At 42.7% G+C, this 18,675-nt stretch overlaps 2 protein-coding genes across 3 annotated transcripts in view; one reads left to right on the top strand and one right to left on the bottom strand.

Moving 5' to 3' along the window:
• The window catches only part of LOC112255097 (centromere protein P), a 158,696-nt gene that overhangs the window by 123,693 nt on the left and 16,328 nt on the right, over positions 1-18,675 (top strand). The window lies entirely within an intron of this gene.
• The window catches only part of ecm2 (extracellular matrix protein 2, female organ and adipocyte specific), a 41,644-nt gene that overhangs the window by 14,868 nt on the left and 8,101 nt on the right, over positions 1-18,675 (bottom strand). Inside the window, exons 3-5 of the mRNA XM_042324920.1 lie at positions 7,695-7,883; positions 3,176-3,865; positions 1,748-1,863 (exon numbers count right to left, since the gene is read on the bottom strand). Coding sequence (XP_042180854.1) covers positions 1,748-1,863; positions 3,176-3,865; positions 7,695-7,883 — 995 coding nt within the window. The remainder of the gene's footprint in view (positions 1-1,747; positions 1,864-3,175; positions 3,866-7,694; positions 7,884-18,675) is intronic.

Raw genomic sequence — 18,675 nt, 5'->3', positions numbered from 1 at the left:
TTGTCGCACCTCACCTCTTTCTGGTGATATAGTACCTCGGTGGATCTAGCTGGCTGGAAATAGCTTTCTCTATCCCTGTGCATCTGAGGTTTCTCTATTCCTGTTCATCTGAGATTTCTCTCTCCATGTTCAAATTAGGTTTCTCTCTTCCTGTTCAAATGAGGTTTCTCTCTCCCTGTTCAAATGAGGTTTCTCTCTCCCTGTTCAAATGAGGTTTCTCTCTCCCTGTTCAAATGAGGTTTCTCTCTCCCTGTTCAAATGAGGTTTCTCTCTCCCTGTTCAAATGAGGTTTCTCTCTCCCTGTTCAAACGAGGTTTCTCTCTCCCTGTTCAAACGAGGTTTCTCTCTCCCTGTTCAAACGAGGTTTCTCTCTCCCTGTTCAAACGAGGTTTCTCTCTCCCTGTTCAAACGAGGTTTCTCTCTCCCTGTTCAAACGAGGTTTCTCTCTCCCTGTTCAAACGATGTTTCTCTCTCCCTGTTCAAACGAGGTTTCTCTATCCCTGTGCATCTGAGGTTTCTCTATTCCTGTTCATCTGACATTTCTCTATTCCTGTTCCCCTGAGGTTTCTCTCTCCCTGTTCAAATGAGGTTTCTCTCTCCCTGTTCAAATGAGGTTTCTCTCTCCCTGTTCAAATGAGGTTTCTCTTGACTAAGGGCCATGGAATGTTGTTTTTGTTAAAAGGCCTGTGCAGGTTTGTGGCAGAGCAGGGTGAATGGGGGTGATGCTAGCTCAACAGGCATCCTTCCTTTAAAGCCTCCATGGCTTAAAGAGTTTAGACTGTGTTTCATTGTGCAAACTAAATGGCAGACTGGCTCCAAGAGTCATGCTACAGTTTAAATTAGCTCATGTTGGTTTAAAACGGGTAGAGGTGAGATTTTGGCGTCTGTTGTGCCTCGCAAAGTTAAATCATACTGCTGCTCCATCGAAGTGTTTTGAGATTCAAGAGTGAATGGAATGTAATTTTGGGATTTTCTCCCATATTCTCCAAAGTATAATTGCAGTAATTAACAGAGGATGGTTGAAGTAGCCATCACTAAAGAGAGAGTTTCTCTATGGACAAATGTGTCATGGACACCAGACCCAGATCCAAGTAACCCGGCTCTAATTTTCACTTATCAAACAAATAACTGCTAGCTAACCTGTGTTCTCTCTCGTGTTCGGGCCTAGTCAGAATTCTAACATGATAGGCCGCTGTGTGTTCTGGGAAATGTTCCAGATGGATTTAAATATTGACTGTTTAAAAACGCAGACTTTTATTTTTGATCAGAGAGAGTGAGTCAAATGTCCTCCCCCATGTTGACATGCTTCTGTTTGTTCACATATTCATCTGCTTAGACTGTTCCCACACTGTTCATATTTCATTTCTTAGACAGGCTCATTGGAAACAGACTCCTTATTTTTGGAAAGCGTGTGAGGCAAAGACTCTTACTTTGAAGGAATATAGGCCGATGCCAGCAGAGAGACCGGCTCTTATTTCAAACGAGATACTTACTTTGAAGGAGTATAGGCCGATGCCAGCAGAGAGACCGGCTCTTATTTCAAACGAGATACTTACTTTGAAGGAGTATAGGCCGATGCCAGCAGAGAGACGGGCTCTTATTTCAAACGAGATACTTACTTTGAAGGAGTATAGGCCGATGCCAGCAGAGAGACGGGCTCTTATTTCAAACGAGATACTTACTTTGAAGGAGTATAGGCCAATGCCAGCAGAGAGACGGGCTCTTCTTTCAAAGGAGAGACTCTTACTTTGAAGGCACGTGGGGCAATGCCAGAAGTCACCAACTTGTTCTTGCTCAGGTTAATCCACTCCAGGTTGGGGATACCATTGAACGCCCCCACTGGGATGGTTGTGATGTCGTTACCTGGCGGTTAATTAAGAGACATATTAATCTATCCATAGCCTGGTGTTATAGTGTTGTTAAATACTAGTGTTCAGAATGACTGGACTCCATAGCCTGGTGTTATAGTGTTGTTAAATACTAGTGTTCAGAATGACTGGACTCCATAGCCTGGTGTTATAGTGTTGTTAAATACTAGTGTTCAGAATGACTGGACTCCATAGCCTGGTGTTATAGTGTTGTTAAATACTAGTGTTCAGAATGACTGGACTCCATAGCCTGGTGTTATAGTGTTGTTAAATACTAGTGTTCAGAATGACTGGACTCCATAGCCTGGTGTTATAGTGTTGTTAAATACTAGTGTTCAGAATGACTGGACTCCACAGCCTGGTGTTATAGTGTTGTTAAATACTAGTGTTCAGAATGACTGGACTCCACAGCCTGGTGTTATAGTGTTGTTAAATACTAGTGTTCAGAATGACTAGACTCCATAGCCTGGTGTTATAGTGTTGTTAAATACTAGTGTTCAGAATGACTGGACTCCATAGCCTGGTGTTATAGTGTTGTTAAAAACTAGTGTTCAGAATGACTCTGTTGTGCTTTCCATGACTACGTGTCCTGCAAGTCAAAACAGGTCCAAAAGCTCTCATACTTCTAGTGCATACCATAATTATGCCAAAAGCCTCCATAATTGCAGTATATAAACCAACAGGCATGAGAAGCTAATAAATCTATCCTCCAGTATTTGTTTTTCTCTTTAGTTTCTACTCCTATTAACTTTAATCTGTGTGACCACATTAGGAATTACCATCACAACGACCAAACAAAAAACATTACTCACTTCTCAATAGAAGTCTCTGCATGGGGTTTGGTTTTTGTGTTTTGGGTGATTTGTGATTTGAAATTTCTGGTTTAGTGTCTAACACGTGATATGATGGTGTGTTGTCTACCTTATACAGCACGCACACACGCACACACGCACACACGCACACACACGCACACACACACACACACACACACACACACACGCACACACACAGCTGCCTTAAAGGAAAATTCCAACCAAAAACTATCGTTTGGTATTTGTTTAATTAGTAAATTGTTGATTTAGTCCCAAGATGTTTTGCATGTCAGCAATCGTGTTTTCAAGATATGTCACTTTCAAAGTGCAGAAATACAACCGGTAAAACACAGTATCATATGATACCGGTTGTATTTCTGCACTTTGAAAGTGACATATCTTGAAAACATATTGGGACTATATCAACAATTTACCAATTAAACATGTACCAAATAATATAGTTTTTTTGGGGGTTGGAGTTTTCCTTAAACTTACCCTCCAGGCTCAGAGACTTGAGTTCAGGGATGTTCAGGGGAGGGAAGTTGGTCAGCTGAGCGTTCTCACACGTCACAATGACATCAGAGATATCACAACCTAACGGGAGGGTGTTCCCAGGTCTGTGTGCCACCACTCCCCACTCCTCTCCTCCATCCTCCTCTTGTTTCTCAGTGGGCTCGGCTAGGGGAGGTGTAAGGAGGTCCTCTTCGGTCGGCTCCTCTGGAAAGATCTGGAAAACATCTCCTCTCAATAGCCACTCCATGTCTTCCTCCTCTAGCTCCCTGAGGTTCTCCTTCAGGTCCTCCTCGTGTCTCCTCCTCCTCTCCTCCTCCAGCTTCCTTTCCTGCTCCTCCTCCAGCTTCCTTTCCTGCTCCTTCATGGCCGCCTCTGCTTCCTCCTGCCTCTTCTCTGCCTCCTTCTCCATCTGCAGCCGCTCTTCATCGCGCCTCCTCTCCTCCTGCAGCCTCCTCTCCTCCTGCAGACTCCTCTCCTCCTGCAGACTCCTCTGTCTCTCAGCCTCCTCCTTCTTCTGTTTCTTCCTCCTCTTTTTCTCGGTGTCCTTCTTGAGAAGACGTGCCTCCTCCTCCCTGTGCTCCTCCTCCTCTCTCTTCAAGAGGAGTTCGATCTCGGCCTGGGAGCGGGGCACGGCGGGGTCAGGGTTCACATGGTCGCTGGGGTCGTTGGGAACTGGGGAATTGCCAGAGAAGTCAGGGACATCACCACGGGCTGCTGGCCCAGCCAATCAGAACCGCAGAGTGTTAGGGAAAGAGGATGGGATGGAGAGAGAGACGAGGGATGGAGAGAGAGACGAGGGATGGAGGGAGAGACGAGGGATGGAGGGAGAGACGAGGGATGGAGGGAGAGACGAGGGATGGAGGGAGAGACGAGGGATGGAGGGAGAGACGAGGGATGGAGGGAGAGACGAGGGATGGAGGGAGAGACGAGGGATGGAGGGAGAGACGAGGGATGGAGGGAGAGACGAGGGATGGAGGGAGAGACGAGGGATGGAGGGAGAGGCGAGGATGGAGGGAGAGGCGAGCGATGGAGGGAGAGGCGAGGATGGATGCGAGGGACGAGAGGGAGAGATGAGAGGGAGAGATGCGAGGGACGAGAGAGAGATGCGAGGGACGAGAGAGAGATGCGAGGGACGAGAGAGAGAGATGCGAGGGACGAGAGAGAGAGATGCGAGGGACGAGAGAGAGAGATGCGAGGGACGAGAGAGAGATGCGAGGGACGAGAGAGAGATGCGAGGGACGAGAGAGAGATGCGAGGGACGAGAGAGAGATGCGAGGGACGGGAGGGAGAGACGAGGGATGGAGGGAGAGACGAGGGATTGGATAGAGAGACGAGGGGTGGAGGGAGAGACGAGGGATGGAGGGAGAGACGAGGGATGGAGAGAGACGAGGGATGGAGAGAGACGAGGGATGGAGAGAGACGAGGGATGGAGAGAGACGAGGGATGGAGAGAGACGAGGGATGGAGAGAGACGAGGGATGGAGGGAGAGACGAGGGATGGAGGGAGAGACGAGGGATGGAGGGAGAGGCGAGGGATGGAGGGAGAGGCGAGGGATGGAGGGAGAGGCGAGGGATGGATGCGAGGGACGAGAGGGAGAGATGAGAGGGAGAGATGCGAGGGAGAGATGCGAGGGACGAGAGGGAGAGATGCGAGGGACGAGAGGGAGAGATGCGAGGGACGAGAGGGAGAGATGCGAGGGACGAGAGAGAAAGATGAGAGAGAGATGAGAGGGACGAGAGAGAGATGCGAGGGACGAGAGAGAGATGCGAGGGACGAGGGAGAGACGAGGGATGGAGGGAGAGGCGAGCGATGGAGGGAGAGGCGAGGGATTGATGCGAGGGACGAGAGGGAGAGATGCGAGGGACGAGAGAGAGGCGAGGGATGGAGGGAGAGGTGAGGGATGGAATGGAGGGAGAGGCAAGGGATGGTGAGGGATGGCGGGAGGGAGAGGCAATGAATGAAGGGCGGGAGAGGTGAGGGAGGGAGAGAAGGATAGATCCAGGAGAGAGGGATAGATTGGTGGAGGCATATTCATGCCTCCACCAATGAAAAGTTATCAACTAGTGTTTCAGGTGAGTTCAGTGTTACACTCTATATCTTTGTAGACCTCCACAAGTCTGGTTCATCATTGGGAGCAATTTCCAAAAAACTGAATGTACCACATTCTTCTGTTCAAAGAATAGTACGCAAATATAAACACCATGGGACCACGCAGCCATCATACTGCTCAGGAAGGAGACGCGTTCTGTATCTTAGAGTTAAGATCAGTAGTTAAGATTAGTACTACGATAGTTAAAATTAGTACTACGGTAGTTAAGATTAATACTATGTTAGTGAAGACTAGTACTACAGTAGTTAAGATTAGTACTACGGTAGTTAAGATTGGTACTACGTTAGTTAAGATAGTACTACGGAAGTTAAGATTAGTACTATGGTAGTTAAGATTAGTACTACGTTAGTTAAGATTAGTACTACGTTAGTTAAGATAGTACTACGGTAGTTAAGATTAATACTATGTTAGTGAAGACTAGTACTACGGTAGTTAAGATTAGTACTACGGTAGTTAAGATCACTACTATGGTAGTTAAGATAGTACTACGGAAGTTAAGATTAGTACTATGGTTGTTATAAGATTGGTACTACGGTAGTTAAGATTGGTACTACGGTAGTTAAGATTAGTACTACGTTAGTTAAGATTAGTACTACGTTAGTTAAGATAGTACTACGGTAGTTAAGATCACTACTATGGTAGTTAAGATAGTACTACGGAAGTTAAGATTAGTACTATGGTTGTTAAGATTGGTACTACGGTAGTTAAGATTAGTACTACGTTAGTTAAGATAGTACTACGGTAGTTAAGATCGGTTAAGATAGTACTACGGTAGTTAAGATTGGTACTACGGTAGTTAAGATTGGTACTACGGTAGTTAAGATTAGTACTACGTTAGTTAAGATTAGTACTACGTTAGTTAAGATAGTACTACGGTAGTTAAGATTAATACTATGTTAGTGAAGACTAGTACTACGGTAGTTAAGATTAGTACTACGGTAGTTAAGATCACTACTATGGTAGTTAAGATAGTACTACGGAAGTTAAGATTAGTACTATGGTTGTTAAGATTGGTACTACGGTAGTTAAGATTGGTACTACGGTAGTTAAGATTAGTACTACGTTAGTTAAGATTAGTACTACGTTAGTTAAGATCGGTTAAGATAGTACTACGGTAGTTAAGATTGGTACTACGGTAGTTAAGATTGGTACTACGGTAGTTAAGATTGGTACTACGGTAGTTAAGATTAGTACTACGGTAGTTAAGATTGGTACTACGGTAGTTAAGATTAGTACTACGGTAGTTAAGATTAGTACTACGTTAGTTAAGATTAGTACTACGTTAGTTAAGATAGTACTACGGTAGTTAAGATTAATACTATGTTAGTGAAGACTAGTACTACGGTAGTTAAGATTAGTACTACGGTAGTTAAGATCACTACTATGGTAGTTAAGATAGTACTACGGAAGTTAAGATTAGTACTATGGTTGTCAAGATTGGTACTACGGTAGTTAAGATTGGTACTACGGTAGTTAAGATTGGTACTACGGTAGTTAAGATTAGTACTACGTTAGTTAAGATTAGTACTAAGTTAGTTAAGATAGTACTACGGTAGTTAAGATCACTACTATGGTAGTTAAGATAGTACTACGGAAGTTAAGATTAGTACTATGGTTGTTAAGATTGGTACTACGGTAGTTAAGATTAGTACTACGTTAGTTAAGATAGTACTACGGTAGTTAAGATCGGTTAAGATAGTACTACGGTAGTTAAGATTGGTACTACGTTAGTTAAGATTAGTACTACGTTAGTTAAGATAGTACTACGGTAGTTAAGATTAATACTATGTTAGTGAAGACTAGTACTACGGTAGTTAAGATTAGTACTACGGTAGTTAAGATCACTACTATGGTAGTTAAGATAGTACTACGGAAGTTAAGATTAGTACTATGGTTGTTAAGATTGGTACTACGGTAGTTAAGATTAGTACTACGTTAGTTAAGATAGTACTACGGTAGTTAAGATCGGTTAAGATAGTACTACGGTAGTTAAGATTGGTACTACGGTAGTTAAGATTAGTACTACGGTAGTTAAGATTAGTACTACGGAAGTTAAGATCGGTTAAGATAGTACTACGGTAGTTAAGATCGGTTAAGATGGTACTACGGAAGTTAAGATCGGTTAAGATAGTACTACGGTAGTTAAGATCGGTTAAGATAGTACTACGCTAGTTAAGATTAGTACTACGGTAGTTAAGATTAGTACTATGATAGTTAAGATTAGTAATACGGTAGTTAAGATTAATACTACGTTAGTTAAGATCAGTTAAAATGGCCAGTGAAACACCACAATAACAATATAAACAACAACACCTACCTAACACCACAATAACAATATAAACAACAACACCTACCTAACACCACAATAACAATATAAACAACAACACCTACCTGTATCCATGCAGACAGGACAGCACTCCCCAGTGGGAGTGTAGGGGTAGTGACATCGTAGCTGGGGACAAAGGATCTCGTCACAGACCACCTCCCCTCCACTACACAGACAGGTAACACACTGCTTGGGGGACCAGACAGCTTTCTCAAACATGGTGATGCCCTGGTACACACACTGGCCCCTTTTACCTGGACGGAGAGACGGGGGGGGCAAGGCAGAGGGGTTGATATCATAGGGACAAACGTACATTCTGCGATCAGATATCAAATGATTGTGCCTGGAGTTTTTCCTCGTTGTACCTGGTCAAGGAGTTAGAAAAAAGGAATGGACCTGTCCTGTTATACAGTCCAACAGGGTTTCTCAACTGACGGCCTCTAGGTGATTTGTATTATTTCCGAAGCGAAAAACAAAGTTTAAGAAATATATACTGAACAAAAATATAAATGCAACCATTTCAAATATTTGACTGAGTTACAGTTCATATTAGGAAATCAGACAATTTAAATAAAGTCATTAGGCCCTAATCTATGGATTTCACATGACTGGGAATACAGATATGCATCTGTTGGTCACAGATACCTTTAACAAAAAGGTAGGGGTGTGGATCAGAACCAGTGAGACCACCATTTGTCTCATGCAGCACAACACATCTCCTTCACATAGAGTTGATCAGGCTGTTGATTGTGGCCTGTGGAATGTTGTCCCACTCCTCTTCAATGGCTGTGAGAAGTTGCTGGATATTGGTGGGAACTGGAACACGCTGTCGTACACGTCGATCCAGAGCATCCCAAACATGATCAATGGGTGACATGTCTGGTGAGTATGCAGGTCATGGAAGAACTGGGACATTTTCAGCTTCCAGGAATTGCGTTCAGATCCTTGTGATATGGAGCCGTACATTATCCTGCTGAAACGTGAGGTGACGGCGGATGAATGGCGTGACAATTGGCCTCAGGATCTCGTCTCTGTGCATTCAAATTGCCATTGACAAAATGCAATCGTGTTTGTTGTCTGTAGCTTATGCCTACCCATACCATAACCCCACCGGCACCATGGGGCACTCTGTTCACAATGTCAACGTTGAGTTTGCCAAAAGGCACCTAAAGGAGTCAGGCCATGAGAAACAATATTCTCTGGTCTGATAAAACCAAGATTGAACTCTTTGGCCTGAATGCCAAGTGTCACGTCTGGAGGAAACCTGGCACCATCCCTACGGTGAAGCATGGTGGTGGCAGCATCATGCTGTGGGGATGTTTTTCAGCGGCAGGGACTGGGAGACTAGTCAGGATCGAGGGAAAAGATGAACGGAGCAAAGTACAGAGAGATCCTTGATGAAAACCTGCTCCAGAGTGCTCAGACTAGGGCGAAGGTTCACCTTCTAACAGGACAACAACGTTATCCACACAGCCAAGACAATACAGGAGTGGCTTCGTGACAAGTCTCTTAATGTCCTTGAATGGCCCAGCCAGAGCCCGGACTTGAACCCGATCGAACATCTCTGGAGAGACTTGAAAATAGCTGTCCAGCGACGCTCCCCATCCAACCTGACAGAGCTTGAGAGGCTCTGCAGAAAAGAATGGGGAAAATCTCTCCAAATACAGGTTTGCCAAGCTTGTAGCGTCATACCCAAGGCCTTGAGGCTGTAATCGCTGCCAAAGATGCTTCAACAAAGTACTGAGTAAAGAGTCTGAATACGAATGTAAATGTGATATTTCAGTTATTTATTTGTAATACATTTGCAAATGTTTCTAAAAACCTGTTTTGGTTTTCAATGTGGGGTATTGTGTGTAGATTAATGAGGGGGAAAAACTATTTTAAATCCATTTTAGAATAAGGCTGTAACGTAACAAAATGTGGAAAAAGTCAAGGGGTCTGAATACACTGTACATTGGAGTTGCTTACCAAGGTGACATTTTAATGTTCCCGAGTGGCCTAGCTATAGTTTTGATTTAAATCGGCTTGAAAATCTATGTCTAGCAATGATCAACAACCAATTTGACAGAGCTTGAAGAATTTTAAAAAGAATAATGGGCTAATGTGGCACAATCCAGGTGTGTAAAGCTCTTGGAGACCTAACCGAGTAAGACTCACAGCTATCATCTCTGCCAAAGGTGATTCTAACATGTATTGACTCAGGTGTAAATACTTGTGTAACTGTTCTATATTTCATTTATACATTTATAAAAATGTTTTCAGTTTGTCATTTTGGGGTTTTGTGTGTAGATGTGGGTGGAACAAAAATATATTTAATCAATTTTAAATTCAGTTTGTAACATCAAAATGTGGATTAAGTCAAGGGGTATGAATACTTTCTGAAGGGCACTGTATGTGATTGTATACAAATGTAAGCAATGTTAAAAATAATTCTGTTTTAGTCTAATGTTAAATCAGTTTGAGCTTCTTCCGGTCCATTTGCAGTCTACAAGTTATTTCTCATTATGTTCTGGCACTTTGACCCTCCACTTAAGAAAAATGTGGCGCACGGCTAAATGTAGTTTATGATCTATAGTAACAGCTCCTTATCCGCTGGGCTACAGCTCCAACTCCTTATCCGCTGGGCTACAGCTCCAACTCCTTATCCTCTGGGCTACAGCTCCAACTCCTTATCCTCTGGGCTACAGCTCCAACTCCTTATCCTCTGGGCTACAGCTCCAACTCCTTATCCTCTGGGCTACAGCTCCAACTCCTTATCCTCTGGGCTACAGCTCCAACTCCTTATCCTCTGGGCTACAGCTCCAACTCCTTATCCTCTGGGCTACAGCTCCAACTCCTTATCCTCTGGGCTACAGCTCCAACTCCTTATCCTCTGGGCTACAGCTCCAACTCCTTATCCTCTGGGCTACCTACTGAATATGTTACTAGATTATTCTAGGATTTTGTTCCAAGCTGACTTTCTGTAAATACACTACCATCTCAGGACTCCAGGTATGGCCGTGCCCCAGGATAACTGCACAGCTCAAGCTTGGGATGTTTAACATGTTACAGGTAATAGCTTTGACCACATTGTAAAAAGAAATGTAGGATTACTCCCACACACACCATATTACCTTTGGTAGTTGTGTGGACCACACCTTGACTGTTAGAGCCACAATGAATTTGGATGTAACTAGGGGTGACTTGTGTGTAAAGTAGTTTTGAATAAAACTAAACGCCTTGGAATCATTGTTGAATTACAGCAGCAACGTGATACAGAGCGTTACCACAGCAACGTGATACAGAGCGTTACCACAGCAACGTGATACGGAGCATTACCACAGCAACGTGATACAGAGCGTTACCACAGCAACATGATACAGAGCGTTACCACAGCAACATGATACACAGCGTTACCACAGCAACATGATACACAGCGTTACCACAGCAACATGATACACAGCGTTACCACAGCAACATGATACACAGCGTTACCACAGCAACATGATACACAGCGTTACCACAGCAACATGATACACAGCGTTACCACAGCAACATGATACACAGCGTTACCACAGCAACATGATACACAGCGTTACCACAGCAACATGATATAGAGCGTTACCACAGCAACATGATACACAGCGTTACCACAGCAACATGATACACAGCGTTACCACAGCAACATGATATAGAGCGTTACCGCAGTTAAACAACGCAAAGTTGCAATCATGCTGTATAATCTGAAACATATTGTCACGCAATGCTGCAGTTAAATATTAGCTAGCTGCAACACTATCAGTCGAAGTTTGGGTGAGTTGGGCTGTCGCTTTGTATGGCCTGAGTTCAAAAGGGAGAATTGCAGTCCTTCAGACACCCTGCAGCGAAAGTTAAAAGTGTCTGTGTTATCTTCTACGGTCATGATAGCAACACTCAGCTCTGTAATTCAGTGTCTCCGTGTGGTCAGTGAAACTGTGGCCTAGCCCTGCTGTGATGTAACAACATACCACTCTAGCCAACCTGGTCTTGAGAGACATGAGGACCAACAGACCATACTGACTAATAGACCATACTGACTAATAGACCATACTGACTAACAGACCATACTGACCAACAGACCATACTGACTAATAGACCATACTGACTAACAGACCATACTGACTAATAGACCATACTGACTAATAGACCATACTGACTAATAGACCATACTGACTAACAGACCATACTGACTAATAGACCATACTGACTAACAGACCATACTGACTAATAGACCATACTGACTAATAGACCATACTGACTATTAGACCATATTGACTAACAGACCATACTGACCAGAAGACCATACTGACCAGTAGACCATACTGACTAATAGACCATACTGACTATTAGAACATACTGACAATTAGACCATATTGACTAACAGACCACACTGACCAGTAGACCATACTGACTATTAGACCATACTGACTATTAGACCATACTGACTAATAGACCATACTGACTATTAGACCATACTGACTAACAGACCATACTGACTAACAGGCCATACTGACTAACAGACCATACTGCCTATTAGACCATACTGACTATTAGACCATACTGACTATTAGACCATACTGACTATTAGACCATACTGACTATTAGACCATACTGACTATTAGACCATACTGACTACTAGACCATACTGACTATTAGAACATACTGACCGATACACCATACTGACTATTAGACCATACTGACTACTAGACCATACTGACTATTAGACCATACTGACCGATACACCATACTGACTATTAGACCATACTGACTATTAGACCATACTGACTACTAGACCATACTGACTAACAGACCATACTGACTATTAGACCATACTGACCGATACACCATACTGACTACGAGACCATACTGACTATTAGACCATACTGACTATTAGACCATACTGACTATTAGACCATACTGACTACTAGACCATACTGACTATTAGAACATACTGACCAATACACCATACTGACTATTAGACCACACTGACTACTAGACCATACTGACTATTAGACCATACTGACCGATACACCATACTGACTATTAGACCATACTGACTATTAGACCATACTGACTATTAGACCATACTGACTATTAGACCATACTGACTATTAGACCATACTGACCGATACACCATACTGACTATTAGACCATACTGACTATTAGACCATACTGACTACTAGACCATACTGACTATTAGACCATACTGACTACTAGACCATACTATTAGACCATACTGACTATTAGACCATACTGACCAATAGACCATACTGACTAACAGACCATACTGACTAACAGACCATACTGACTAACAGACCATACTGACTATTAGACCATACTGACTAACAGACCATACTGACTAACAGACCATACTGACTAACAGACCATACTGACCGATACACCATACTGACTACTAGACCATACTGACTACTAGACCATACTGACTAACAGACCATACTGACCGATACACCATACTGACTACTAGACCATACTGACTATTAGACCATACTGACTAATAGACCATACTGACCAATAGACCATACTGACTATTAGACCATACTGACTACTAGACCATACTTACTAACAGACCATACTGACTAACAGACCATACTGACTAACAGACCATACTGACTAACAGACCATACTGACTACTAGACCATACTGACTATTAGACCATACTGACTACTAGACCATACTATTAGACCATACTGACTATTAGACCATACTGACCAATAGACCATACTGACTATTAGACCATACTGACCGATACACCATACTGACTACTAGACCATACTGACTACTAGACCATACTGACTACTAGACCATACTGACTACTAGACCATACTGACTATTAGACCATACTGACTACTAGACCATACTGACTACTAGACCATACTGACTATTAGACCATACTGACTATTAGACCATACTGACTATTAAACCATACTGACCAATAGACCATACTGACCAGTAGACCATACTGACTGACAGACCATACTGACTATTAGACCATACTGACTGACAGACATACTGACTAACAGACCATACTGACTGACAGACCATACTGACTAACAGACCATGCTGACCGACAGACCATACTGACCGACAGACCATACTGACCGACCAGACCATACTGACCGACAGACCATACTGACCGACCATACTGACTATTACTGACCATACTGACCGATACACCATACTGACTATTAGACCATACTGACCAATACACCATACTGACTATTAGACCATACTGACTACTAGACCATACTGACTATTAGACCATACTGACCGATACACCATACTGACTATTAGACCATACTGACTATTAGACCATACTGACTATTAGACCATACTGACTCCTAGACCATACTATTAGACCATACTGACTATTAGACCATACTGACTAATAGACCATACTGACTAACAGACCATACTGACTAACAGACCATACTGACTAACAGACCATACTGACTAACATACCATACTGACCGATACACCATACTGACTACTAGACCATACTGACTACTAGACCATACTGACTAACAGACCATACTGACCGATACACCATACTGACTACTAGACCATACTGACTATTAGACCATACTGACTACTAGACCATACTGACTATTAGACCATACTGACCGATACACCATACTGACTACGAGACCATACTGACTATTAGACCATACTGACTATTAGACCATACTGACTATTAGACCATACTGACTACTAGACCATACTGACTATTAGAACATACTGACCGATACACCATACTGACTATTAGACCATACTGACTACTAGACCATACTGACTATTAGACCATACTGACCGATACACCATACTGACTATTAGACCATACTGACTATTAGACCATACTGACTACTAGACCATACTGACTAACAGACCATACTGACTATTAGACCATACTGACCGATACACCATACTGACTACTAGACCATACTGACTATTAGACCATACTGACTACTAGACCATACTGACTATTAGACCATACTGACTACTAGACCATACTATTAGACCATACTGACTATTAGACCATACTGACCAATAGACCATACTGACTAACAGACCATACTGACTAACAGACCATACTGACTAACAGACCATACTGACTATTAGACCATACTGACTACTAGACCATACTGACTAACAGACCATACTGACTAACAGACCATACTGACTAACAGACCATACTGACTAACAGACCATACTGACCGATACACCATACTGACTACTAGACCATACTGACTATTAGACCATACTGACTACTAGACCATACTGACTATTAGACCATACTGACTACTAGACCATACTGACTATTAGACCATACTGACTACTAGACCATACTTACTAACAGACCATACTGACTAACAGACTGTACTGACTAACAGACCATACGGACTATTAGACCATACTGACCGATACACCATACTGACTACTAGACCATACTGACTATTAGACCATACTGACTACTAGACCATACTGACTATTAGACCATACTGACTACTAGACCATACTGACTACTAGACCATACTGACTACTAGACCATACTGACTACTAGACCATACTGACTATTAGACCATACTGACTACTAGACCATACTGACTATTAGACCATACTGACTATTAGACCATACTGACTACTAGACCATACTGACTACTAGACCATACTGACTATTAGACCATACTGACTACTAGACCATACTGACTACTAGACCATACTGACTACTAGACCATACTGACTATTAGACCATACTGACTATTAGACCATACTGACTATTAGACCATACTGACTATTAGACCATACTGACTATTAAACCATACTGACCAATAGACCATACTGACCAGTAGACCATACTGACTATTAGACCATACTGACTATTAAACCATACTGACCAATAGACCATACTGACCAGTAGACCATACTGACTGACAGACCATACTGACTATTAGACCATACTGACTGACAGACATACTGACTAACAGACCATACTGACTGACAGACCATACTGACCAACAGACCATGCTGACCGACAGACCATACTGACCGACAGACCATACTGACCGACAGACCATACTGACCGACAGACCATACTGACCGACCATACTGACTGACCGACCATACTGACTGACAGACCATACTGACTAACAGACCATACTGACTATTAGACCATACTGACTATTAGACCATACTGACTATTAGACCATACTGACTAACAGACCATACTGACTATTAGACCATACTGACCGATACACCATACTGACTACTAGACCATACTGACTATTAGACCATACTGACTACTAGACCATACTGACTATTAGACCATACTGACTACTAGACCATACTATTAGACCATACTGACTATTAGACCATACTGACCAATAGACCATACTGACTAACAGACCATACTGACTAACAGACCATACTGACTAACAGACCATACTGACTAACAGACCATACTGACCGATACACCATACTGACTACTAGACCATACTGACTACTAGACCATACTGACTAACAGACCATACTGACCGATACACCATACTGACTACTAGACCATACTGACTATTAGACCATACTGACTACTAGACCATACTGACCAATAGACCATACTGACTATTAGACCATACTGACTACTAGACCATACTTACTAACAGACCATACTGACTAACAGACCATACTGACTAACAGACCATACTGACTATTAGACCATACTGACCGATACACCATACTGACTACTAGACCATACTGACTACTGACTAGACCATACTGACTACTAGACCATACTGACTACTAGACCATACTGACTACTAGACCATACTGACTACTAGACCATACTGACTACTAGACCATACTGACTACTAGACCATACTGACTACTAGACCATACTGACTATTAGACCATACTGACTACTAGACCATACTGACTATTAGACCATACTGACTTCTAGACCATACTGACTACTAGACCATACTGACTATTAGACCATACTGACTATTAGACCATACTGACCAGCAGACCATACTGACTGACAGACCATACTATTAGACCATACTGACTGACAGACATACTGACTAACAGACCATACTGACTGACAGACCATACTGACTAACAGACCATGCTGACCGACAGACCATACTGACCGACAGACCATACTGACCGACAGACCATACTGACCAACCATACTGACTGACCGACCATACTGACTGACAGACCATACTGACCGACAGACCATACTGACCGACAGACCATACTGACCGACAGACATATTGACCGACAGACCATACTGACCGACAGACCATACTGACCGACAGGCCATACTGACCGACAGACATACTGACTAACAGACCATACTGACCGACAGACCATACTGACAGACCATACTGACTGACAGACCATACTGACTGACAGACCATACTGACCGACAGACCATACTGACCGACAGACATACTGACAGACCATACTGACCGACAGACCATACTGACCGACAGACCATACTGACTAACAGACCATACTGACCGACAGACCATACTGACCGACAGACCATACTGACCGACAGACATACTGACAGACCATACTGACTATTAGACCATACTGACTATTAGACCATACTGACTGACAGACCATACTGACCGACAGACCATACTGACCGACAGACCATACTGACCGACAGACCATACTGACCGACAGACCATACTGACTATTAGACCATACTGACTAATAGACCATACTGACTATTAGACCATACTGACTAACAGACCATACTGACTAACAGGCCATACTGCCTATTAGACCATACTGACTATTAGACCATACTGACTAACAGACCATACTGACTACCATACTGACTAGACCATACTGACTGACAGACCATACTGACTGACAGACCATACTGACTACGAGACCATACTGACTACGAGACCATACTGACTATTAGACCATACTGACTATTAGACCATACTGACTATTAGACCATACTGACTACTAGACCATACTGACTGACAGACCATACTGACTACGAGACCATACTGACTATTAGACCATACTGACTATTAGACCATACTGACTATTAGACTATACTGACTAACAGACCATACTGACTATTAGACCATACTGACTACTAGACCATACTGACTAATAGACCATACTGACTATTAGACCATACTGACTATAAGACCATACTGACTATAAGACCATACTGACTATTAGAACATACTGACCGATACACCATACTGACTATTAGACCATACTGACTACTAGACCATACTGACTAACAGACCATACTGACTATTAGACCATACTGACCGATACACCATACTGACTATTAGACCATACTGACTACTAGACCATACTGACTAACAGACCATACTGACTATTAGACCATACTGACCGATACACCATACTGACTATTAGACCATACTGACTATTAGACCATACTGACTACTAGACCATACTGACTATTAGACCATACTGACTACTAGACCATACTATTAGACCATACTGACTATTAGACCATACTGACCAATAGACCATACTGACTAACAGACCATACTGACTAACAGACCATACTGACTAACAGACCATACTGACTAACAGACCATACTGACTAACAGACCATACTGACCGATACACCATACTGACTACTAGACCATACTGACTATTAGACCATACTGACCAATAGACCATACTGACCAATAGACCATACTGACTACTAGACCATACTGACTATTAGACCATACTGACTACTAGACCATACTGACCAATAGACCATACTGACTATTAGACCATACTGACTACTAGACCATACTTACTAACAGACCATACTGACTAACAGACCATACTGACTACTAGACCATACTGACTAACAGACCATACTGACTACTAGACCATACTGACTATTAGACCATACTGACTACTAGACCATACTATTAGACCATACTGACTATTAGACCATACTGACTATTAGACCATACTGACTACTAGACCATACTGACTATTAGACCATACTGA

The sequence above is a fragment of the Oncorhynchus tshawytscha genome, linkage group LG07 (genome assembly GCF_018296145.1).
Source record: "Oncorhynchus tshawytscha isolate Ot180627B linkage group LG07, Otsh_v2.0, whole genome shotgun sequence".
NCBI lineage: Eukaryota > Metazoa > Chordata > Actinopteri > Salmoniformes > Salmonidae > Oncorhynchus > Oncorhynchus tshawytscha.
The sequence above is the reverse complement of the archived record's forward strand: the minus strand, read 5'-3'. Positions and strand labels throughout refer to the sequence as shown.